At 43.8% G+C, this 26,361-nt stretch overlaps 1 protein-coding gene across 3 annotated transcripts in view; it reads right to left on the bottom strand.

Annotated features, from left to right (window-relative positions):
• EPN2 (epsin 2) overlaps positions 1–25,962 on the bottom strand; it is a 39,024-nt gene extending 13,062 nt beyond the window's left edge. For 2 of the 3 annotated variants that reach the window (XM_033073899.1, XM_033073901.1), the window contains exons 1-2: positions 25,863–25,962; positions 5,736–6,509 (exon numbers count right to left, since the gene is read on the bottom strand). In XM_033073899.1, the coding sequence (XP_032929790.1) occupies positions 5,736–6,330 (595 nt within the window). In that variant the 5' untranslated portion in view covers positions 6,331–6,509; positions 25,863–25,962. Of the gene's footprint in view, positions 1–5,735; positions 6,510–19,574; positions 19,659–25,862 lie in introns of those variants that run through there. The other variant, XM_033073900.1, reaches the window with a different exon arrangement.
• Positions 25,963–26,361: the final 399 nt, after the last annotated feature.

The following is a 26,361-nucleotide window of genomic DNA, read 5'->3' as shown; positions in this document are numbered from 1 at the left end:
GTCAGAATTGCCAGGATCCAGCAGAGGGTTGTGGCCTTAGGAACAGGATGGTGCCACACAAAGCATCCCTCATCCCCAGCACATGACATTTAACTCAATGTTTATGTAAGATGGGACTCCACAGATCAATCCTGACCTGCTGAGCTCTGCTCTGCTGGGAATTTGGAGATCCCAGTCCCTCCAGGCTGCCCAGGAGCAAATTTCTGGGAATCTGTTGCTGCAGGGAGCACTGGGCTGGCTGCTCAAGGAAATCATCTGGAGCTGAGTTAATCACCAAAGCAGGATTCTGCTGCACCATCTGTGCCTGGCCAGGCCAGCTCCCAGACACAGACTATTGATAATTTCCTATATTTTGGCTCTATTAAAAGGCCTCTGTAGCTGGTTATAGATCTGGCTGAGTGAAAGTGAAATACAGGACACAGAGAGCAGAGCCTGCATTAATAATGAAAATCAGAATGTATTTTCATTCACAATCCTGTGCTTGGGTTTTGGGGCTGATTTTGTTGTTTCTGGGGATTTTTCTTTAGTGTCAGGCTTTCTATGCAGGTGGAATTCTGAAGAACAGAATTCAGCTCTCAGTCATTTGTTCAGAAGGAAAAGCTGTTTCCTTACTCACTCAAGTGAACCCACAAAGGTGGGCAAAACCAAAAGTGACCTGAAAAACTGAAATAATATCAAGGTAAGGACTCAGAAACCAACAGCAATTCACTTGGGAAGCAGGCAGAGCCCCCACCTGTCAGTGTCCAGTGAAATAAAGATGATTCCACTCAAATAAAGATGGGATAATTTTAAACAGCCAAATGATGGAAAGGCAAGTGCAAGCTGTTTAATGTAGAAGGAATTGTGTAATCCACCTTTCCCTGGGGAATGCAGGAATCTTGCAGGTACAAGGACAGAGTTGGTAACACTGATGGTTGTGACAAGGTGGAGCTGCTCAGCTTTCCTGCAGGATTCTGATTGCACTGAGCAGACTGAGAGCTTCAGAAATTCATTTACCACTCAACAAATCCTTCAGGTTTGTTTTGTTGGGAGCATTTTCCTCTCAGGTGATCCCTGCACCCGTGGGAATGGACCCAGTTGGATAATTCAGTGTCACTACAAAGTCTGGATACACCAGTGGCACCTCCCACCTTCACTCTCAGCACCAGAAAAATAAATGTATGATGAGAGGGTTTAATCAAGCTGTCAAATGACATCTGACAGCAGTCTGCCACATTCCCTCAACACCTCAAACTCCAGGAATTCTGCACACTGCTCAGCCAGACTCACTGCTGGGTGATACTCCCCACATTCCCTGACTAAGGGCAGGGATGAGTTCCAACCTGCAGAGATGCAGAACACATTATTAAAGAAATAATGATTAAATAAACCCAAACCCTTTAAAATAGGAGTGTTCTGAATGGAGAAGCTGTGGCTGTCACATCCCTGGAATGTTCAAGGCTGGAGCAACCTGGAAGGAAGTGTCTCAGAGCAGGAGGGTGGGACAAGATTCAAGGTCTCTTCCAACCCAAACCATTCTGGATTTCATAAATTTCCTATTGTGTCAAACCCAAAAAAACAATTCCTCTGAATTATTTTCTACTCCAAGCAAAAGAGGAGACAAAACTGAAACAGATGAGTGAACACAAACTTGCTGAAGCTTCACAAAACTGGGATCTAAATAACGAGTCAATGTGAATAATCACTGGAAATATTAAACCCATTCATTCAGCTACAGCAAATTGCTCCCAGAATTTTTCCAGGTTCAGGTTAAAGATTTGGCATTTCCTAAGATCCATAAAAGCCCTTCCCAGGGCATCCTTCAGCATCTCCTCTCCAGCCTCAGTAAAGTTGGTTTTAAAACATCACCAGTGTTTGCCAGGCTGGGAGCAGCATCCCAGCTCAGGCTTAAGAGGTCTAAATTAAGAACATCCTACTTTTCCTCGTGCAGCCATAAATCCAGAATCCTATTTAAGTGGTCACTGGCAGCAGGAGATGAAACAAGGCCAGGAACAAGAGGCTGAAGTTTTTGAAACTGGGTGACAAATGTCAGCAAAAACCCAATTATTCAGACCCAGAGGCAGATAAGGAGTGAGGAACTATGCTCCAGAAGATTTTAAATCTCCAGCTTCCTATCCCTTCCTCTCCCCAGCTGGTTTGATTTCAGCACCACACAAGAAGGATTTCCTTAAGGTGAAAATAAAAACTGGTATCAGATTTGATGCAACTGTACAGAATTGGTACATTTTTCAAAATAAATAAAAATTACTACATTTTTGTCATGGAATATTTAATATAATTATAATATAATATAAGGCTCCTAATCTGAGCATTAATTGTTTAAAGAGGGAAGATAAAGCCAATTGCTCGGTATGTCAGAAATTGCTGACAAGATGGAGCTTGGGAGGAGCTTTATTTTTGCTTTTGAGTATCTCTCTTGGCTTCCATTTTCAGGTTATGAGACTGGGTAGAAAAAAAAAATCCCAAAATACTTTTACAATTCACACACCATAATGTGCTCCCTGGAATTATCCAAGCACTGAGATCTTCAGGGCCAACAAATCCATTCAGGGGAAGCTTTGGGGGAAAGGATTTATTAAAAACGATCAGGTTGCACCAATTCATTTTTGTACAGTTTCTAAAGGATGTTTAGAGATGAAATGAAAATATTCACAAGGAAACAGGGAAAAACAATATCCTTATTTGCCTGCAGCAGTGAGGGATGATTGGACATCAATCAAGAGATCCTTTTCCATCTTGAATTCTCTACACTACACAGGGTATCAATATTGCTTTATTTTGTTACAAAGGATCAATCTGGGACACAAAACCCAGCAATGCTTTAAGAAAACACCTCGTGGCTCAACGTGGAGCAAAAAATCCAATTTGTTCCCATGCAAACCTGCAGAAGTTGGGAAGCTGGAGAAGGAATCTGAAGCAGAGTTCAGTCCAGTGCTGCCTTTTCTCAACAAACTTGACCCAAAAATGCTTCAATGATTTAACCAAAAATTTCACTTTTATTCCCTGAAAGGAGAGGGCAGAGACCCCTCACACCAGCCCAGTATCCAGCACCTACTGAAGTTGCCCTGCAGGAACCACCAAACCCTTTCAGCTCTTTTTTTTTTCTGCAAGAAGGCACTAAAAATGAGATTTTATAACCAACAAAATTCTCCAAGCAAGGGGAATGAATCCTGCAACCCCCACCCATCGTGCCCAGAGGAGCAGGAGTAAAGTGTGCTGCCAGAAAGCACTGAGGGATGGAACATTTCCTGTTGGCAAAAAGGCCCTGCCACTCTCCCAAATTTTATTTCTATTTTCTTGTTAAGCTGAACATTCAGCAAAGAGGGTGGCTGGGCATTTTGAAGGGGTAAATCTCATGTTGTAGATGGAAAATCTAAATGTCTCTGATCTCTTCTTCAAAGGCTCAGAGCAATGAAAGAGAATTCTGCCAGAACATACTAGAGCAGCAACAGCATCTTAGGGATGTTCTAAGGGGAGTATTTCCCAGGAGTGAAGCAGAATTTCATTCCTTTTACAGATTTTTTTTTCTGAATCCAGATTTTCAGCACAAAAGAAGGGTATAATTTAAAAAAAAAAAAAAGAACACACGATGGATACAATCTCTTTCACTTTAAATAATGAAAAGCATCTTTTCCATCAAATTTAGCAGGCACAGGAATAACCCTACATTTATGTAACAGATTAAATGTCTGGATTTTAATAAAACTCCCTCCTTGTTTCCTGGGATAAAGCTCTTCCCAGTTTCCCAATATCAGAAGGACTTAGCACAGCTGTTCTGGAAGGTGCTGGATTGCTTTTGCTCCACTCAATTAAGCCAGACAAGAAACACATTAAAACCCCAAAATAGACAAAGTGACAGCCACCTGGATTCTTGCTGATCCACAGTGAAAAAAAATCAAATCCAGGAGAGTTTGAACAGAGGAGGAGGGAGGAGAAAAAAAGCCTGAAATTTCTAAAGCTTCTTAGGGGGTGAGGGAAAAAAAAAAAAAAGCTTAAGGAATCTTTACCTCCAAAGCAATCCTGCCACAGGACACACAGAGGGAAGTGGGAGCAGTAAATCCACACTTGGAATATTGAGGGAACAGCCAAACTCTGCTGCTTCTGCCATCAAAATTCCTAAAGCAGCCGAGGAACAATTGAGGAACACGCCCTGCATTGCTCAGCCCTGCTGGGAGGAACAGTTTGGAGCCTCTGGTTGCATTTAAGATTCCAAACAATAGTTCCAGGCATTAATTAAAGTTGGGACTGGTGGGGGAATAACCCTGTGAAAGCCAAGGTGTGCTCAATCACTTATTTCAGCCCACCAGCCCAAGTTAAAATCAGTATTTCAAGCCATCTCTAAATTAAGAATTTTTGTTGTAGTCAACAACAATCTAGAGATTTGAGTGGGAAAATGTTGTTATTATTGAGGTGACAATATGTGAGTTTTTCTTTAAAATTCACAGTGCTCAAGCATGGTTATTATAGAAAAAAATACAAAATATAGAAAATGGTTATTACAGACAAATTAAGATGTTTGCTACCATACTTCTAATTAAAAGCCAAGATCAAAAATTCTCATAGCTGGAAACCTTCACTCACATTTTTTGTACCCTCTATCCTAAAAATATTTCCTTTTGGAAATAGTTTTTTGTGCTTGCCTCCAGAGCTTTTAATAGAGATTTTCTCCATCCCAGTTTGATTTTCCTAGCTATCTCCTCCTGCAAATGTCAGCAGGGCTGACCCCACTCATGGATTTATGATTTAAGAAGCACCTGGGGAGCCAGGACATGACAAACTTCAGATTCCTAAAGCTGGTGCTCAGTGGTTCCTGCACCCAGACTCAGTCACAGCCCTCCACAGACTCTGAACATTCATTTAAAGAAAAGATTTCCCTTCAGAATTAGACCACAACCACTGACATTCCAGCCAAAGCAGCTTTCATCAGATCATTACTTACATTAAGGAGGATTTAGTGCCAAATCAGGCTTCTTCCTGACATGACAGGGAGTCCCACCAAGCAGTGGTGGAAAGAATTTGTTCTTCCCACATCACTGTATTCATTTTTTTAAGAATGAAGTATAGTATTTAGTATTTAGTACAGACTCACACACCAAATACTGAAAATATAAATATTTAAATGCAGATCCAAAGCATTCCTCCTCCAAGAACTGCTGAGTAAGCAATAAAGGAATTAAACAGCAGCATTGTTGCCAAAGTACAAGAGGAGCAGCATAAAGTAGCAAAATGATCCAGGAAATATTCTGTATTTTTATTTATTCTTAATCCAAGACCAGGTTGGATGAATCTGGAGCAACCTGGATAGTGGAAGGTGTCACTGCCCATGGCACGAGGGTGGAATGAGATCATGAAATTAAATTTAAATTCCCTCCCAACCCAAACCATCCCATGATTCCTCTCTGAACAAAAAGAACACATCTTCAAGCACTCCTTTAAAACCCAGAAACAAACAGAAAAAGCCCTTCACACCCTCCCCATCACACCAAACATGATCACAAGAGCAGCCTGGCAGCGCTACCTTTGGAACTGACAGTAAACAAGGGCTAAAATCGATTTCCATCACCACACACATCCCCTCCAAAGCAAATATTTACCCAGGCATCTGCAGAGACATCAAGAGCAGGGAGCAGATCCCCAGAGCTCCCAGATCCCCTTGCAGGCAGCATTTGCACTCTCACTGCAGCAGCACCTCTCCAAAGCAAAGCACCGACACTGCAGGATGAGTTTGTACTTACAGCCATGGTAGGACGCTGGGGATCCTCCAGACTTGCCATACTCCTGCTCTGAGTAGCTGGTGGACAGGTTGGGCTGGCTGGAGCCTCGGCCAAAGGTGATCTGGTTGCTGCCCACCCCGGTGGCCACCTGAGCCATGCGTTCTTTGGTCTTCAGGGCTTGGGCCCTCTCTGTCTTGAGGCGCTCGTCGTCCTTCAGCAGGGACACCAGCTGCTTGGATTTCTCCCTCACGTTGATGCCCTGGTCTTTCCCGTCTCGATCGATGTACTGAAAATCTTTCAATGTCTGGATAGCAAAAATATTCTCTTTACATTGCTGGGCCACCCTCTCAGAGCCAGTTTTAATCAGGTAATCTAAGAGAGTGAGGGCCTTGTAGACGTGTCGCCAGTTCTTGCCGTGGTCGTTCAGTCGTTTCCAGATCATGCTCATAATTTCAGAAAAGGCCACAACATTGTAGGTCAGATCTGCTATTTCAGTCATCAACGAACTGGAAGGACCCCAGGGGTCGTTGGAGGTCGCTTCCCGAACTTTGATTTCGGCCTCTGAGTAATTGTTCACACTGTTCTTCATCTGCCGTCTGATAGACGAAGTCGTCATTTTTATTTCCCTTTTTACCGAGCCAGATTCCAGAACACAAACAGCAAAGGGCTAAATCTGCTCTTCCAGGAACGTTTCTGAAGTGCGAAGGCTCCGTAGCAGTGGCGTGTTTGTGACACGTTCCGCTACAATCATTTCCTCTCCTCAAGAGAATGACACGAGAAAATGAAAATCATGACCTGAGCGGGGAGAGAAAACAAAGCAGGTTAGTGGGGTCTGATTGTTCTGCACAGCCACACTTGGGAGAAATTTTCCTAGATTGGTTTTTTCCTCCTTGAATTTCTTCTGATTTTGAAAACAACTCAGTTCTCCTCACGAGTCACATTCAACGTTTCAGATTGAAACAAAAGCAAGGAGACAATCACGCTGATACAAACGTGAACCAGAAACAAAGTCCAACCTGGAGACTTTGTTTCCAAAGCAAAACCTACCTAGAACTTTTAATTACAGAAATTTCAGAGCTCAGAGGAGAAATTCCATGTTCAGTAGGAATCTGCATCCAGAGAGAACAAGCAAACTTTCTAAAAATCAACCATGTCTGAAACTTTGGGGAAGTTTAAAACCCTCTCAGTCTCAGGGCAGAAATCCTGTGGCCCAACACACTCCAACTCAAGGTGACCTTTTCATGATAAGCAGATTAGAAGGAATTTTTTTCCCCCCCCAAATGCATTTACTTTGTTCATTTGACAACACTCAGCAGACCCACGCTTTCTGCTCTGTGTCTTCCCCACAGCACCAAAGAATTTTTAATTCTGTGAGAATGGAATTGTAAAGCCAAAATGAGTGGCAGGAAAAGGCAAGGACAAGCTGTGGAGCTGGAAAGCTGTGTCAGTTCTTTAGTTAAGGTCACTGTTTCAAGTAAACAGAGGCCTATTAAGCTTTGGAATAAATTACTTGAGCAAAGTGGCAGATTGGCCAGAGCAGCCCTGAGAGCCACCAGTGGCACCAACACTGAGCAGGACTGGTCACACTCACTACTCCAGATGTCCTTTAATGTTCCTCCAAACTCCCAAGAACCAACCCCATCCCCTACAGAGACACTGCACACAAGGAAAGCACACATCATTGTTATCATTCTTCAAATTATTACAGTGCCATTTGGAATGGAAGCAGAATTCAGTGCCAGCACAGGTCTGTAATGGCTTTTTTTTCAGCATAAAGACAAATTCCCTTCCTTGGAAACCTTTCTGGGCAGGTTAAACTACCTGCCAGTTATTTATTTAATCTTCTTCCACTAAAGTTGATTTTTGGCAGAATAAAAACCTCTTATGACATGATGGAAGATTAACTTTGAGTGAGGCCAACACTAAACTTCAGGTAAACTGCATCCCCCTGGTGCTGTCCCCAATATTTAGAACCAGCTGTAGCAGAGGAGGTGGCTAACAGCAATAAAAATAACAAGGGGCATCTCCTGGGACATTTAAATTGAAAATGTTGATCCTACACAAATATTCTGGAATTTTGCTCACCTGCCCCTGTGATCCCTCTCCAATGCCTGACTTGTAAAAGGTGAGGAAACAATAAAAACTAAACAGAAAAAGTACAAGGTACATCTTATTTAAACAATTTCTTTTTGCCAGGAATGGGTTAAGACAAGCTTCCCAGCAAAGCTGAAACCAGTTTGCAGGGATCTGGAAGGTGACACTGAACTGGGAGCAGGCTGCAGGCAGGAGCTCCAGCAGCTGCAGGCAGCACAGGATCCAAGTGCCAGGGGAATCATGGACACAATCCTGGTGATTACACAGATCCCAGAGCAGAAGAATCCAATCCCCCTATAAAAACTGAGCTGTTTCAAGCAGAAAAGCAGTGAATACCATGAAAAATCAAACCCAGGAGAACTACAAAACCCTCTAAACCAGTTGGATAAAAACCCAGCAGGCCTGACATCCATCCTCAGACACAAATCTTTGTGCAAAGAGCACGACAAAGAACTTTATATTCCCTTGTATCATCAGCATGGGCACACTGGGCCCTCCCAGCCCCTCTGGAAGCCACCTGAGCTCCCTGTGTCACCTCTGCAGCTACAACCAGTGACCACACTCCACTAACAACTCCTTCAGATTTTTCTGGCAAAGAAAACATCACTTTGGGCTTCTTATGTCCCTCATGGTTTACAGGAATTGGCCAAGTCCTTCTGAAATTCAGGCTGCTTAGAAGATTCTCTGTATTTCCATCATCCCTGTGGTCCTTCCCTGCATGGATTACACTCCCATTTCTTGGGGTGCACACAATTCCCAGCACTCTGCATTACAGATTTGGCAGCAAAAATTTGTATCACAAACAAAAAAGTTTGTATCACAACACAATCATTTACTGCTTAGCACTTCCCATTTACCAAATACTTCCTAAAATTCCGTGTGATTTTGGGAGCTGCATTTCTACTTCATCCCTCAGCAGGTGTCAATCTTTCATCATTCCTTTCAACTCAAGATTAATATCAAATTTGACTAATTTGCTTCAATTTGGCCACCTTATAATTTGAGGCCAATCTGCTACAGGGAATATTTGCAGGACACTTGGCTGGGAAGAGCCCTTCCCTGTGAGAACCAACATTTATTCCTAACCCCATTTCCTGGCTTTTAACTGCAAATCTGTGAAAAACATTCTTGCCTTATGAAAATTTTATTTCTTTCAAGGCCAGGGATGAGAGGCCTTCCCAAAATCTTTTTACAAGTACAGAAGCAAGTGCTCACCTGTGTGTATCTCCCCAGCCAAAGACAAGTTTGATTACTTTACAACTTCAAAAATCATTTTAATACCTCACATGTAAAAATCCCTGAAGAATTCACCACCCTCACAACACAAGACTGCTTCCCTTTTCTCTCTCCTGCACCAAATTCAGCCTTTTTTACACAACAGCACAGGAAAAAAATAAAAATATCAAAGTCTCCTAAGCTTTGCTGCGTGGCAGATCGCAAGGCAAGTAAGAACAACCCAACTCTGGCTCACTTTTGGAGCTGATTAAATGCAACCCAAAGCTGTCAAGGTCTAAAAAAACAGAGCAAAGAGTTTTCATTCCCTCCCAGTTACACCCCACTGGGAAAGCAGGCACTTGGTTTTGGAGAAGAAACCAAAGGAAGAACTCCAAACTGGAACTTGGAAAAACAGCCCCAGAGCAAACACAGGAGAGAACACACTGGATTAAGAGAAACCAGTAATTTATACTCTTTCAGGAAATTAAATATTTCACTTGCTGTTCTGTAACAGACTCCAAACCCATCAATCCATCAACACTGAGTGATTCTTCACTTTCATATCTTCAAGCCCTGAAAACCAAGGCCTTTAATGAGAGAAACATTAAGGTTTGTTTTTTCCTTTTCTTGATGGACATGTTTTCATCTTACTCCACTTATTCCAAAGTCCTGAAGCACCACAACAATCTCTTTTATCATTAAACACATCAAAAAGCCAAATACCCCAACTGCATTAAAGTGAGGAACTGTTTCTAACACATGATCAAATTCTTAGACAGAAAGTTTGATTTTTCTTCCCCAGAGATCTCAGTGAATTAACTTCTCACAACAAACCACAAGGAAGCACAATGCACTTGCAACTTCAGCAAAAATGGGAGTTTGCATTTTTCACAGCAGAGTTGCAAAGAAAGCAGAAAGTGAGAGCAGTTGATTAAAGCTGTTCCTGGTTAGCAGGAAAAAGGTTTGAGCAGATTTCTGGGCAAGTTAAACAGTTTGGGTTTGGGGAGCATTCCTCATTTTCACTCTTGATCCCTCTACAAGGTTGCCTCCCTTTTCTCTCTTGCACCAAATCCAGCCATTTCTCTGCACCAAATTCAGCCATCTTCTCTCATTTTGAAGTATCCTGACATTTCCAAATGGCAAAGCAAACAGATTGCAGACAAGGTGAAGCTCACCTGTTCAACACCCCTATTTTCCCTATTCCAGCACTTTCACTACACAAATAATGAATTCCTCTGGTGCTTTGCTACACACAACCTGCAGACAGAAGGAATTCTTGCCTCAACTCCTCATCTCTCACAAGAGATGAAGCTCAGTGAATGAAATCTGCAGGAGGAAGCATCTTTAACTTGCTGAGACTGACACAGAACCAAGGCCAAGCCACAGAGTCCTTCAGAAACTCAGTTCAAAGAAAACAGCCCCACAAATCCACCTATGGGCACCTTTCAGCAGAATCCATTCACACCTCTGGAATGTAAAACTCCAACCAGGATTTGTCTGCACTGATAAAATGCCCTTCATATCAGCCTGGAGGTAAATATCTGCACAGCCCAGCTAAGCATGCACAGGAAATGTAAGAAAAGCCTTTAATATCAAGTGTGAAAATTAACATTAAACATCAGCAGTTCATCAGACATTTGCATAAAATTTTAATTAACAGTATTACAGGCAACATATATCCTGAGATTAGACATTTACTGTAAGTCACATGCATGAAAAGTGAGGTTTGGAAAATAGTTATTAATTCAGACAGGCTGTGATCTGAATTTACAGAGAGAAATCTGAATAAAAATATCCCTCTCCTCTCAGGTGGGAATACACACACACCCCCAGAGATGTCAGGCTGGAATGGCAGAGGCAGGTGATGCTCAGGGGTTTATTCCAGCAGAAATTGGGGAATTCTGCAAAGATCAGGATCCCCCAGACCTGCACACACAACCCCAATCCCAATAAAAGTCAGCTCCTATTTAGGGTAAAGGAAAAGATTCTCACTGCCTGACACTAAATTCACATTCTGGGTTTTCTGGGATAGCTCCTTGTGTTTAAATCCAAGCCCACTGTGTTTTAGGAAGTCTCATTTTCCACAAACAGCTCAGAAATCAGAAAAAACCTGAGCACAAATCTTTATACAAAAATCAGGACTATAATGCAGAAAAAAACCCATTTTCTTATACCAAACCCACACTGCTAGATTTTCAAACTTAACTAATTCTCTGATTTTTTTTTTTTTCCTCTCTTCATAAATTATTCCCAGAGAACAACTGGCTGACCAGAGGGTATCATTACCCTGCCTATGATCCAATATTCAACTGCAATCCAAACACTGTTCCCAAAACCAAACAGGAAAAGGGGCAACTGTGCTTCGTGGCCACTTGGAGGAGAGGACTGAGAGAAGACACTTGGCACTGCACAGAAAAACCAACAAGCAGAACACTTATTAGCTCTCTTTTGCTATTCTACAGCAGAGAAAACAGCAATTCATGGGAATAAAACAGCAAAATGAAGAGCCTGAAATTCCCATCAATGCCCTTCCTCAACCTTCAAAATTATTTAGGAAACCAGTTACAAATACAGATTGGCAGAGGGGCTGGAGAACAGGGTTAACTCCAGAGGAAAGGTTTCATTTCCATTTTTCACAGCTTAAATGCTTGTCTTCTTCAGTGTAATTTCTGAGGAGAGGAAATGGTTCAAAATTCAAAGTTTTGGAAGCTTTCCACTCCCTTTTACAAATGAGAGAACAAGGTCAGCTTTCACAGACAGCAGGTGGCCAAATTATTTCTTTATTTAAAGAGTTAATGCTGAAAGATAATTCTCCTTCGAATTTATGCATATTCATGAGTGCCAAGGTTTGATTCTGCACTGGTTTTACAGCCCTCACTGAGGGAAAGCAGCTCCAGCCTGAGCAGACTTTCAGCAATAAATGAGATTTATGGACACAAATCTGGTTCTGTTTTCTCCTTAGCACCTTTTCCTACCCCTTGTCTCCTGAAATTCCCAGGATTTCAGTTTCATGGGGAACTCATTTCTCAGATTGCATAGGAAGGGGAGTGAAGAGCAAATCCCTGACCTGCCTGACACAGCAGCACCACCTGACACTGTCCTTTTGGGGACCTGCCAGGCCACAGGTGCTGGGGCTTTGTTACCCCCAGCTCCATTTGTGGGGTTTTGTTACCCCCTGCTCAATTTGTGGGGTTTTGTTATCCCCAGCTCCATTTGTGGGGTTTTTTCACTCCCAGCTCCATTTACAGGGTTTTGTCACCCCCCCCAGCTCCATTTGCGGGGTTTTGTCACTCCCAGCTCCATTTGCGGGGTTTTGTCACCCCCAGCTCCATTTGAGGGGCTTTGTCAACCCCCAGATCCACCATCAGTCTTTGTGGGGCTCTGTCACTCCCTGCTCCATTTGTGGGGTTTTGTCCTACCTAGCTGCACCAGCCTCTGTGGGGTTTTGCCACCCCAACTCCATCTGTGGGACTTTGTTATCCCCAGATCCATTTTTGGGGTTTTGCCACCCCCAGCTCCATTTGTGGGGTTTTGTCACTCCCAGCTCCATTTGTGGGGTTTTGTCACCCCCAGCTCCATTTGTGGGGTTTTTTCACCTCTACCTCTATTTATGGGGTTTTGTCACCCCCAGCTCCAGCAGCCTTTGTGGGGTTTTGTCACCCCCAGCTCCAGCAGCCTTTGTGGGGTTTTGTCACCCCCAGCTCCAGCAGCCTTTGCAGCTGGAATTGCTTGCCAGGGTGGCTGTGAATGTGCCCTGCCAGACCTGCAGATCACCACTCACGACCCAAATCCGACCTGCACCGGGATCTAATTTTAGGATTACGAGCTTTGACAACAGCTCTTTAAAAATAACACATTCCTCCTTGTACAGCCAGGTCAAGTGTCACCCAGGGTGCCACCTGCACTGTGGGCACCTCTCAGTTCATTCCCCATGCAGGTGTGCAGTGAACATCAGAATATTGCAGAATTACAGAGCAGTGTGAGGTCAGGCCATTAGCACTGAACCAGAAATGCCAAATGCAAATTAATCCAACAGGGCAGTGAAAATACCTCCCCAAACTCCTCAAAGGAATTTGTTTCTCTGGGGATTACCTGCTTCAACAAAAGCATTTCATCTGTTTTTTCACAAATTGAGTAGAAAAAAAAATTAGCCCAATGTGTGTTTTGACTGAAAGGTAATAATCTGAAATAAATTCATTTTACTAAGTATACTTGAATTGTATTTTTAACTGAATTAGGGGCAGTAGGAGACACTACTCTCCTTTCATATTTTCCTTTTGGAAGGGAAGAGGATATCCAATATCCTTGCCAGAGGATGTGCCTTAGAATCTATTATTAATTAGAAAAGCCCAGCCTTGTCACTTGGCTGTTATGGGGTGACAGCACCTGCTCAGGCCCTCACAAATCAGCCTGGACACAGGAAAAAATACCAGACCACAAAATGCCAGAACTGTAATTTCTCAAATTCACATTTGCATCAGAATCCATATTTTGGGAATGTATTTTGGGAAGATACCTGCTACTTCAAATCACCCAATGATTTCATGAACTCCACTTGATTTTGCACTTTTATTAATATGAAGCAGACGTCACCAAGTGCAGTTTCTCCCATCCTCCTACACACACCAGACATGAAACCACATTAATACACTCAGTAGGCCAGAGGCAAATGCTCACCATGACAAAGATCAGGGGGAAAAACAGTTTAACTCTCCATGGAACTACTGGCAGAAGCTGAAGGATTAATACTTTTATTTTATGACACGGATTTCTAAGGAAAAGGATTGTTCAAGAAGCACAAGATGCCAAGAAATACCTGTCCATGCATCCAAATGTTATTTTTTTACATTTAATTAAGTGTGCTGCCTGCCAGCACAAACTACAAGCAAAGAAAACAGAGATTGATTTAATATCCCACTTACATTCATCAATATCCATTCATGGCATAAAATTTCAAGTGCCTTCCCTCACAGCCACCAAAATTTTGCACAATCATCTTGAAAAGTCAGCACAGTATTTTCATTCAAACTATCAGAGCTGGTAACAACATCAGATTGCTTTAAACCTCAGAAATTCAGGTACATGAGTTGTCTGCTCATGAGATTGGAGTTCAGGGGAAAATCCTTCCCTGGGAGGGTTGGGAGGATTCCCAGAGCAGCTCCTGGATCTCTGGAAGTGTCCAAGGACAGGTTGGACACCTGCAGCAGCCTGGGAATGTGGAAAGTGCCCCTGCCATGGCAGGGGGTGGGATTGGATGAGTTTTAATGTCCCAACCCATTCTGGGATTCTGTGAATAAATTGTTTTAAGACTGCAGAGTAAGAAACACATCCCAAAATGTGGCTCTGGCCAAAGCCCAGGGTTGCAGAGCAGGATTTGCTGCCCCAGTCAGGCTCAGAGAAGTGAGGATGGGATTCAGCACACAGGGCAGGGAGGGCTGGAGCTGCTCACAAACATCACCCAACCAATTCATGCCAAGGTCACTGTAACTGCTGCAATAAACACCCCAAACAAGGGGAGTACCAGTTATTCACTGGGCAGAAGCTGCACCTGGGAAGCTCAAACTGGAGCTGAGGTTGATGGTTCAGATCTGGGACTTGCTTGAGCAGGTGACTGTGCAAGGACAGCGAACAAGGAGCTCTGGGAAATCTCCTTTTCCTGCCTAGGGACACAGCAATTCCATGCTGAAGAGGCCACAGAGAAGGAGGGAATTTGGTCCTTATGGAATTATCACATTTAATAAAATTACATTTCATAAAATCTTAGCCCTGCCCTTGTCCCACCCCTTCAACACCAAATGTTCAGCTTTCCCTCTGACTCCTCCCTATCTCTCCTATCATATCACAGTGTACACACCACAGTTCCCAAAATCCTTCCCAAACCAACCCTCCTCCTCTCCCTCTTCCTTTCAGACCTGTCTAACGTGTCCAGCACCACCACCCTGGCAGGAGCAATTCCAGAGGAGAGGTCCCAGCTGTGCCACAGCAACCTGGATCAACCCAGGGAACAGAACTCAAGAATATTGAATAATACAAAAATAATTTCCTTTGGTCAACTTCTGTGGTGCCCCAGTTCTGATTCTGAGCTGTATTTTTAAGTTTAGCTTTGATGGAAGTGAATCACTGAAAGATTTTTTTTTAAAGTATGAGCACATCTGACATAAGGATTTTGCCTCATTTTGCTGCTTCAAACTTTTCAATTCCTTCATTCATGCACAAAAAAAGTGATCCTTGCTCAATAACGAAAATATTTGTTATTATTTTATTATTATTTTGTTGATTTTTGTGGAAATTATGAAAAAAAAAATCCAGTTTGGAAATGCCATATTCTCCTATGCAGATATACAGAAATTTTCAGCTGTCAGCATTAACAATTCCTCAAATTTTCTGACTCCATCCTCCAGCAGTAAAATTCTACCTACTCTTTTATCTATTCTGGATATTTAGACTGAAAATTATTTGAGTGGGAGGCAGCTTGTTCATTTCAAAGAGGATGACAAAGACTTGTTACTCAAAAGCATCTGTGCCTGTTCCTTCATTAAAGGTCATTTTCTTCCACTCAGCTCTGGCAGGGGAACATCTCCCTACCCCCTCAGCTTTGACATCCTGCAAACAGCAACTGGATCATGTCCTTGGGACTCCAGGTATCTCCTAAGGAATCCACATGGAGAGAGCTGTGTTTGTAAAGCAGCTGGTTGGGATATTCTGAATAAAATGCAATAAATGCTTTGTGGAGCACAGCTCCTCCCAGAGCTGCCTGGTGATTATTGTTCTGACCATTGTTTCATGCAAGTCATTAAAAACATTCTCTCATTAGATTTAGAAGCAGAACATGAAAGTGGTTTGAAAACTCACCCACACCATTTTCTCTCTTTTTTTTTTTTTTACAATCCACCTAGCCCAAATGCACAGAAGAAATTCTAGCCCATTAACATCCATCAGAGAGCAGTAATGAATTCATCAATATTGCTCCAATCCGTGGGCACGGATCGTGCTGAATCATTTGGTAACTACATCTGCAGCAGGAAGGCTCACACAACCCTCCCCACCCTGCCAGCACTCCCTGGAGAAGGAAAAATGAATGTATTGAGATGTTCCTGTGCTCTGTTATCCCTCTGGATGGGGTTGGTGGTGCCTCTCCACATCAGGATTCCCACAGCCATCAAATCCTGCCTGGAGCTGCTCCCCCTGGACGTGTCCCTGCTTTGCCAAGCCACCTGCAGGCTTGCAAGGAGCTTTCAGTGCTTCTCCTTTCTAAAAAAATCACACAAGGATTTGGTTTTTCCCTGCTTTTTTAATGTGCAATGCAAGTATGTCAAGCCTTAAATTGAGTATTTCATTTGCAAAGAAAAAAAAACCCAACAAAAACCCCTCCACACAGGTTACTGCAATCATGCTGAACTGTGATTTTATTTTGTGTCTTTTTACAGAGCTAATGGAGGGACAAACTTCTTCCTCCAGCAAGAAGTTTTCCTAACAGTCAAAGTTCTATGCATTAAAAAAAGCTAAAAGCTACCAAAATCAGCCAGTCTTAAAAGAAAATAATTATCAAGTAACATGGAAGTTAAGCTGCCAGAAAAAAAACCCCATACCTGTGCTGCAGTAACAACAGTATTAAGTTACTGTTTCTCACAACAAAGGAAAAGGAATCTATTCTTGAAAACAAAAATAAACCAGCCTTAATGACATAAACAAAATTATCCTTAAATGTAGATTGCACTGCTGTGCCTGCTTTGCCTTGCCCAGGGATGCCAAGGCTGGGGGGCTCTGCAGTTTTCCACCTCTCTGAATCCCTTCCTTGTGTTTACACTCTGAGTTCTAATGGCATCTCTAATTAACCCCAGGAATAAACAGGGGTTTGTTAAGGGAGCTCTCAGAAAGCAAGAGGAGCTGATCAAGGTCTCAGCAGCTCTGCTGCCTTAACCCAGAGATGGCTCAGAACATACACACATGTGTCCTGCACATCCTCAACTCCCACGGCTTCGCTCAATTAATACTATTAAATCTTTAATGCTTGCCTTCAAAGGCTTTTTTTTAATTTTTAATAGCTCTCATAGGTGAGCACGAATGTTTTAAGTCTTTCTGCTATATTTTAAATAAACTCCTCTTTTCTTGCCACTTTGATGTTTGCCTTTCTGACAAACCTCTGCTCTGTGAAGCTGCTGCGACTTTGTTTTGTGTGCAAGGATGACATTACAAGCTCCAAAAGATATGTTAATCACCGAGCTGGAATCTGGGATTTTTTAATTCCTCTCACCTGCCCTCTGGCTGGGAGTTGGCACCAGAACAGCTTTCATCAAAACAATGAAACCCAGAAGGAGAGAAGAGGCAACTGGAGGGAGGGGGCTCTGATTTGCATCTGTTTAGCATGGAAGCGGCAGGCGGGGCTAAATTCCCTTTTACTCCGCGTTCCCATGAAGGGAGAGAATGCCAAAGTCACCGTATTTTATTTAAATAGTTAAAATAGGAGTTTTGACAAAAGACTGGACAAGCTGGATGGAAGAATAAGCCTTGTGGCATCTGAAGGCACATCCGTTTCTCACGTTTGATGGGCACTGAATTTTTTAATTCTCTCCTTCTCTCACTCCAATTACCTTGAGACCCCTCCTCACCCTGCCCTGCCCCTTTTCCAAATTTTGAATTTTTGAGACAAGAGACAAAGTTTTGACAGCACATTTCAGGCCTTTCTATAAAGCATAAACTACTACAAGAAACGAAAAGGAGAAAAAAACCAAAAACAGCACAGGCTTCCCTCCTCCTTTAAAGTTTATTTTTCTTCTCAATAAGAAAAAGAAAACCCTTCTTAAAATAAACTAAAAATCAGCATTTCCAGGGACAGGAAAAGGCACTATAGTATTATATACACTATCCAAGCTGACACAAAAAAGAAGAGATTAAAGCCTGGCTGGAAGCCAAGGCATCCAGACACAATTTTTGCACAGAGAACAAAAGTGTTCCTGCATTCAGGATGTTGGAGCGTGTTTCCTGTACTCACACCTGAAAGCAAACAGCACTAAAAACCAGGCATCAACAGGTCCTTCACACCCTGCTTGATCCAGAGCATCTCCTGCAGAACAGACCCCCCCATAAAGAAAATTAAAAACAGAATCATAAAGACAAATTCCCAAACTTTCCTGCTGTTCTTCCCTCCTCAACATCTCAGCAGAGCACTCCCCAAAATCCCAAATCTCCAGCCATACAACACATCCTGACTTTTAAAGATGATGTAAATACTCCTGGAGGCATCCTCTGGTGGTATTAGGATGAAATTAAATATACACAGCCACTCCTGCTTGGCAGGCAGACACCAAAATGGCAATTGCAGCACTTCAGTGTGTTTAAAGCAGCAAAAGGAGATTATTCACTAGGTAGTCAAACGTAAAAAAGAGCCAGACACTGCAGTCTGTCCCAGAGCCTCACAAAGGGGGCAGCGATTTGTAAATTTTAAACACAACACTTAAGCAGTTTTGTAGCCTAAAAACCCTTTGATGATTTACCTCAGTGCTTCTCTGCAACAAACCAGCTGAAAAGTGATTCTGCTTGTGCTCGAGCTTTTCGACTTCAGCTCCTCGACAAGAATTCTGAAAGCCACGTCCAACCAATTATAAACAGTCCTGTACTTTACTTCCTTATTAAAGCTTCCCAAGAGAACCAGTAAACATATAAACATAAATATCTTTCAGAGGAGTCACCCAAGTACCAATAAAATCTTCAGAAAGCAGCTGCTTTGCTGAAAAGTATGAGAAACCATGGGCTGCATAATCATAGCCTGGTGCAAGGACAGTCCTGCTGTTCTTCTGCCTTTAAAATATACATAAACTGGAAAGATTCTCAAAAAATTACACTATTAAATATTGATTTCTGAGCTGCATTTGCATACTCCTAACAAGAGTAATGTGTGTCACCTATGCTGTTTATCTAAAAAACATTCCAGCAGAGGCATTATCTTGACTTTCTGAGAAACTCTTCTAAATTGGTAGACAAAGTTTAACTTCATGAACTCTGCTCAACAACAGCAGCAAAATATAGTAACACTTCTCATAGGTAATAAGCATTCCATCCTAAAAGAAAAAAAAAATCATCACTGCCAGCAGCAGAGCACTGCAAGAAGCAATCAAACCTCTGCAATAAGACAGGATGGGCTCAGAAGGCAAATATTTCATTAGAGAACACAACAGAGGGGAGTTTGTGCTTTCCAGTGGTCATCAGAGAAAGAGGTTTTCACCAAATAATTAAATACCTGGCCAGGGGCATTTTAAGACGCACCAGATCTTCCCTGAATCTGAATATTGAGGGTAATGCCTGATCAGGAACCTCTGACCAGCAATGGCACAAAACAGGAGGTTTTTTCTCTGATTAATTCAGTGAATAATTTAAAAATATTAAAGTTCTGTTTTTCAAATGACAATTGAAGCGCTTTCCATGCGCAGAGCACACAGTGCCTGACCATGCACCACAGAACAGGCATGTTAAAACAGCTCTGCAGATAAGGATTAATGCATGATCTTCAATTCTGCCTGATTTCATAGGTTAGAGCAAACATCTCTGCCTTACTGCTGTTGTCACAAGCCTCATCCCTGTCCAAACAGAGCTGAAAGTCAGGAGAAAAGCAGCTTCAGCAGCAATTGGGTCAACCGATTTGGCTGAAGAAATCCTCATCACTAAAAAGAAAGAAATAAATAAAAATCAGAATGACAAAACTGAGGTGATGCTCGGGGTCAGCAGCACACACGAGGAACCTCCTGGGAACAGAATTCCTACCTAGAGGGAAACTTTTGTGCCTCAGGGATTCTTTTGTGCTGCCATCTCAGGGGAGGAAGTCACCTTTCAAAATACTTTCTTTGGTCTCTCCCTGAGGAATAGCAGAACTTTCTGTATGAGTTGTTTCAGTGGGGTTTGTCCCCACAAAGGTTTTACTTGTGAACTGCACACAGCTCTTACACCAGGAGTAATTTACTCATGAGATTACTCCCAGTGCACTCAGAAGAACTGTGTGAGAAAGAAGGAGCTTTGCCAACCTAAAGATTGCACAATCGGGGGGAGAAAAAAAAGGTACAAACCAGGGAGGGGGATAAATTACAACTGACAAAAACTACAATCAAGAAATAGCTGGTGACAGATTGTTATTTAAGTACAAGGAAGTGATTTAAACAGGAGCAGTTGTAATAAGATTATACGATTCTCTATTAAGATTCTTAAAATGTCTTTGTTCTAGCAAAGCTCTGAAAAGACCATTGCCCTTGCAAAGGTTCAGAAACTACTAAATTGATGTTAAGTCTAGAAATTAATATGATTTGGGAGAATAAAGATAAAAATGTGAAAGAACATCCCAGACATCATTAGTCCCACCACCTATGCTGGTATTTTTCCTAGCAGGGGTACCAGTGTGTTGTAGCATTTCTTGGTGGCAAAACTCAAACCCAACAAACAAAAGCAGGGAATTTGCTGTGCCTGGGTTTCTGCTTTTAAATAATGAAAACTCCCTGGCTGATTTTAGAAACCATCAGATTATGTAAGTGACATCTCCAGAAGGGCAGGGAAGTCTCTGTGAGGTTATACTGGAGAGAGATTAAATCATTGTCTGGCTGCTGAATTTCAGCCATGACCCCCAGACTCCATCATGTATTTTAAGCAATCAGTTCTAAAACTACAGCCCCCAAAACTGGACATAACTCCTGCAATACTGAAAGCAAACAAGGCAAGGGAGTCCTCAGACTTCTATCTGGCAGGGTGAACATAAAACATCTCTAACTAAGGTGTCTGCCATGGTTTTAAACTAATGAGCAGCTTTGAACTTTCAAAAAAAAATTATTACTTAATTTGTACAAGTATTGTTGACTGAGTGCTGCATTCTGAGAAACAAACAGCCTCAAAGAGCCAGGTGTGTCCCAAGCCTGCAGAAGCAGCACAGAGGCCTTCTCCTGCCTGGGTCACTCTCCAAACTCATCCTGAACCTCATGACCAGGTAGGATTTATTATATGGTGACATGAAAGGCTCAGGCACTGCAGACAACGTGGCCAAAACAGCTCTGGGAGGAAGAGGCAGGAGCAGGGTGGAAGGAGAGGCAGGAACAGGAATAGGGTTGGAAGGCAAGGCAGGAGAAGGGTGGAAGGAGAGGCAGGAACAGGGACAGGGTGGAAGGAGAGGCAGGAACAGAGTGGAAGGAGAGGCAGGAATAGGGATGGGGGAAGGAGAGGTAGGGAACAGGGACAGGGTGGAAGGAGAGGCAGGAATATGAGTAGGGTGGAAGGAGACGGCAGGAGCAGGGGACAGGAGTAACAGGAGCAGGGTGGGAAGGAGAGGCAGGAACAGGAACTGGTGGAAGGAGAGGCAGGAATAGGATGGGGGAAGGAGAAGCAGGAGCAGGGACAGAGTGGAAGGAGAGGCAGGAACAGGGACAGGATGGAAGGAGAGGCAGGAACAGGGTGGGAGGAGAGGCAGGAACAGGGATGAGGTGGAAGGAGAGGCAGGAACAGGGATGAGGTGGAAGGAGAGGCAGGAACAGGGATAGGATGGAAGGAGAGACAGGAATAGGGACAGGGTGGAAGGAGAGGCAGGAACAGGGATAGGATGGAAGGAGAGGCAGGAGCAGGGATAGGATGGAAGGAGAGGCAGAACAGGAATAGGGTTGGAAGGAAACTGCAGAGGTCTCATGCACAAATTTCAGCTAATTACTCGAGACAGCTCAGGGAGCTCCACTTGAAAACAATTCCTTGAAAACAATTCCTATGGATCACAACAAAAAACAAGAGTGTGTCTGAGATTCCTCCAAACCTCCCCCAGCCAACCTCCAGCATAAAGCACAGCCCAGAAGGAGCCTCCAGGGCGGAGCTGCACCCAGGCCTGGGCTGGGACTGGTTTTTACCCAGTCCCAGAGCAGAGGCAGCTGCACTCCCACTGCCAGCGGGGGACCTGTCCGAGCCTGAGCTGCTGCTACTCCACCTGCACCGAGCTGGATTTTGCAAGCCAAGGCACAGGAGGCGTGAACAGCCCAGCCTGACCTTGAACACAAGCTCGAGGCACTGGTTAGAGGCATTTATGTTAACAGCCCTGGGTGATAGGAAACAGAGAAACACACTATTAACAATTAATGCAACACAGAGTATGGCTCTGAGATCAATTCCATTTTTGTTACAGTACCAGAAAAATGAGCTGAAAATTATCTGTAGAGAAGAAAAGCATCTCACTAGCATAATAAGTCAAGTTATATTTCCATATAAAAAGGCACCAGTAGTGAATTACAAACCGAATTCTGCAGATATCTCCAGTGCTACCAACAAACACAAAGTATTTCTATACTGATTTTTTTACTCAGTATCATCATTCATACAAAACACCACTGTTAGATATTTACATAGAATTTAATCTTGGTAACTTCAGTCACTCTCCTTAAACTCTGCCTACAACCACTGGTTACCTACACAAAGCACCACAGAACCTTCTGACCCAGCTACTTTGCCTTTATCAACACTCTGGGAGCAGCATCATAAATTAAGCAAACCCCAAATTCGGAAACCAGAGACAAACTGTTATTTGTAAATGATAAATAAAGAAATACCAGTTTTCCTGAGCTTTCCACCTGCTGCCTCCACCCACCGAGAGGCTCAGCCCAACAGCCACTGAGTTCCAGATCCATCCTGAAGCCCACAGCCTCTGAATTCACTCTCACATTCAACCATCCTGAATTCTTTCTCATGCAGAACAGCAAAGGCAGTAACAACCAGCTAACTGATTAACTCAGACTTTTTAGGGTCTGTTATTCAGCACAGTGTACCAAACCTGGAGCACAACCAACGCCAGCAGACCTACAATCAACCCCAGCAGGTTTTTATTCCAGAGGACAGCAATCCATGTTGCTCTCCTCCATGGAGTCTCCTGCCTTCTTAATGAGCAGCCAGGCTAGTGAGACACACAAAAACCTGCTGTTCTTTGAAGCACTTAAGCCAGCAGGATGCTGGTACGTTTCGATATTTTCCCTGCACAGATCAGAGCGAGGTGAAGTGGGAAAAGAACATTACAGGCGTTCCTACAAAGCAGGCACATTTCATTTCTATTAGCAACATCCCAAGGGACGCTTTAGCACTCTGCAAATATGGCCCTGGAAGACTGGGAAGTTGCTTCCTGAGTACCAGTCATTAAAGAGAGATATTAGAGTAACTTATATTCTTCTACACCAAGCAGAAGCCAGAGTCATTTCCCCATCCTACGTATGAGACCTAAGAAAGCAGATCAGGAACATCATAACTACTCTTTAATGGTATTTCCCCTACACTGATTATCATTTAATGATTTCTCTCTCTAAAGAAGGAAAAAAAAAAACAACCACAGAAACAAAAACCCCTGATTTCTCTATCAAGAGGGACTATCAGCATTTTTATAAAGCAACACATTGGCCTTTGGCATTTCCCAGCAGTGATCCAGATTTGAGGCTTCTTAAAAGCTCCAAGTTTTAAAGCAATCAAATGGCTGAACAGCTGGACCAAAACTAGCATGATTAACCAGTTATGTAAATAATGATGTGGTCAGTGCAAGCTGAATTCATTTCTGCTGCCTGCATTTATCTGGACATCAGATGTTTGTGAGACTCTTCATTCAATGTGACCTGCAGGAATAATGGGAGTGAAAATAAACATGAACATCACCAGCCAGGCTACCTGACAGTCAGGATCTCTGCTGTGGTCCTTCCAAAACCATCAGGTAACTCATAAACAGCACTTTTTAAACCCAAATATTACCCACACTGCTTAGCTTCTACCTAGGGAACAAGTCAGCTACTTTTCCTCATGAGACAAGTCCATGGAGAGATGGAGAGAGAGTAGAGAGAGATGATTATTTACAAGGGCTTGGAGGGACAGGCCAAGGGAGAACAGCTTCCCACTGCCAGAGGACAGGGTTAGATGGGATATTGGGAAGGAATTCCTGGCTGGGAGGGTGGGGAGGCCCTGGCACAGAATTCCCAGAGAAGCTGTGGCTGCCCCTGGATCCCTGAAGTGGTTCAAGGCTGGGTTGGATGGGGCCTGGAAAAACCTGGGATATGGAAATTGTCCCTGCCACAGCAGGGGTGGGACTGGATGAGCTTTGAGCTTCCAAACCATTCTGGGATTCAAAGATCCTGTGAGTGCTACATCCCATTTCTTAAAGGCTGATATAATAATTTCATTCCTCAGCAAATGTAAAAGTCGAGCTGCTGTGTCAGAGGAGTGGTTGTGACACAGAGGTGATGTTAGAGTTACCTCATGGAATCAAGGAAGTTACAATCAGCACCCCCAAGTCAAACTTCCTCAAATGGAACCCACAATCAATTTGGCCTTATCAGAATTCGCCTTCAGGAATGCACACTCATGGGTCACTTGTGCTTGATAATTTTGATAACACAGTTAAATATTTAATATGGGGTAAGATTATCTCTGACATTCTGTCGAGCTAGTGTACCATTACTTTGAGCTTATAAAGGAAAATTTATCCAAAGTTTTGATTCTTCCCAACAAAACTCAACACCTGAGTTTGTTCAAAAATAACACACCTGAGAATCAGCCAAGACAAACATATTTAGAAGTAACTCCTGAACAAGCCTGCATTTTGCTAAAGATACCATAACAATATATTTCTATTTCTAATTTAAAAACATCATTCCTCCCAGATGTCACACCCCAACAATACAATTCCCTATGACCTTGTGTCTCACGAAACACAGCAACACACGGAATTATGCAAGAGTTCTGTATTACCATAAAACACTTATTCCAGAGAATAATAAAACTTAATCTCGTGGCCTGATTTGCATTTTGAACTCAGTCAAGTCAGACTCTACAGCCCCATAACATCTGCAACAGCTTCACAATCCCAACAAGTTCTTTAGGCCTCCTGTTGAAAATGGATGAGCATGTAGATAATTCAGGTTTTCTTAATAGATGAGAAAAAGAAACCTGACCAATTGCTGTAAATTTAAAATCTCACTTGGCTTTTCAGATCAGTGTCGATACTCGAGAAGGGGGAAGGGGGAAGCATTACACACCCATAAAACTGAGACCAAACGCTACCAGTTTTAAAGCCTTAGAGCTTTAAACCTTAGCATGAATATTTTAACATTTACATTAAAGCCTTACGGCTTTAAAATATGGGGACGTCCATTGTGGGCAGCCTGTGATAATTACTGTTTCAATATATTTCACAGCAATAATGTAATACAGCTCGCTGACTACCCAACCCTAATCTGTAGCATCACAGGTACTGCAGGTAAAAATTGTTTAAAAAATAAATATATATAAGTATGTATCAGTGTAAATATATAGAAGGGAGAGAGAGAATATCAAAGAAAATCACAGAATTATTAGGGTCGAAAGGGACCTCTGGAGATCATCTAGTCAACCCCCCCTAGATAAAACAGACCCTTACAAATTATTAAAAAGCATTCATACACATCGATATGACTGAAAATACACACAAAACAACCCTCAGCGCCGCCACGATGGAGCTGAACCAGCGCCGGGGCGGGGTCGGGCAGCGCGGACCGGAAGCTCCCCCCCACAGCCCCAGCCCCAGCCCCAGCGAGCCCCCCGAGCCCGCAGGCCCCGCCATCCCCCGCAGCCCCGGGAGGCCCCATCGGCAACCAGGCCCCGATTGGAGCCGCGGGGGCCCGGCCCGGCCCCGCCGCCGCCCGCCCAGCCACCCACCGGCGACAACAAAGGCCACCGCGGCCCCGCGCCCTCCCCGCGGGGACCCCCGGGGGCCCTTCCCGCGCCACCCCGCGCTCCGCCGAGCGGCAAGGCGGGGTTGCCCGCCCGTTCCTTTCCCCCCCATCCCCACCCGCAGTCCCGCAGCCCCGCGGGAGCCGCGCTGACCTGCGGGCGCGGGGCGGGCGCGGTGTGCCGGTGTCCCGGTGCCCGGCGGCCGCGGCTGCGCTTGACACCCACACGCACCATCCAACATGGCGGCGGCGGCCGCGGGGAGGCGGCGGAGGAGGCGGAACCGGCGGCCGCGCGCGGCCCCGAGGCGCGGCCGCGCTGAGGGCGGGGGGGACGGGGAGCTGCCCGTCCCCTCCTTCCTGCCTTTTCCCCTCCTTCCCTCGCCTTTTCCCTTCTCTCTGCTTCTTCTCTCCCTCCCTCCCTGCTGCGCGGCTCCTCGCTGCCAGGCCCGGCGCCGGTGAGGAGCGAGGTTGGTTCGGAGGGAAGGAGAGCGCCCTGGGGAGCGCCCTCACAGCTCGCAGAGCCCAGGGATTCCTCAAAAACCTGGGTGAAATAATAATAAAACAAGTCTCATTACAAAATAATCGCATTTATGGGTCAGGGGAGCGCTTTTGAGAGGTTCTGGGGTTGGTTCGGATGGAAGGAGAGCGCCCTG

The sequence above is a fragment of the Catharus ustulatus genome, chromosome 16, assembly GCF_009819885.2.
Source record: "Catharus ustulatus isolate bCatUst1 chromosome 16, bCatUst1.pri.v2, whole genome shotgun sequence".
NCBI lineage: Eukaryota > Metazoa > Chordata > Aves > Passeriformes > Turdidae > Catharus > Catharus ustulatus.
Note: the sequence above shows the minus strand (reverse complement) of the source record. Positions and strands in the feature narration are given on the sequence as shown.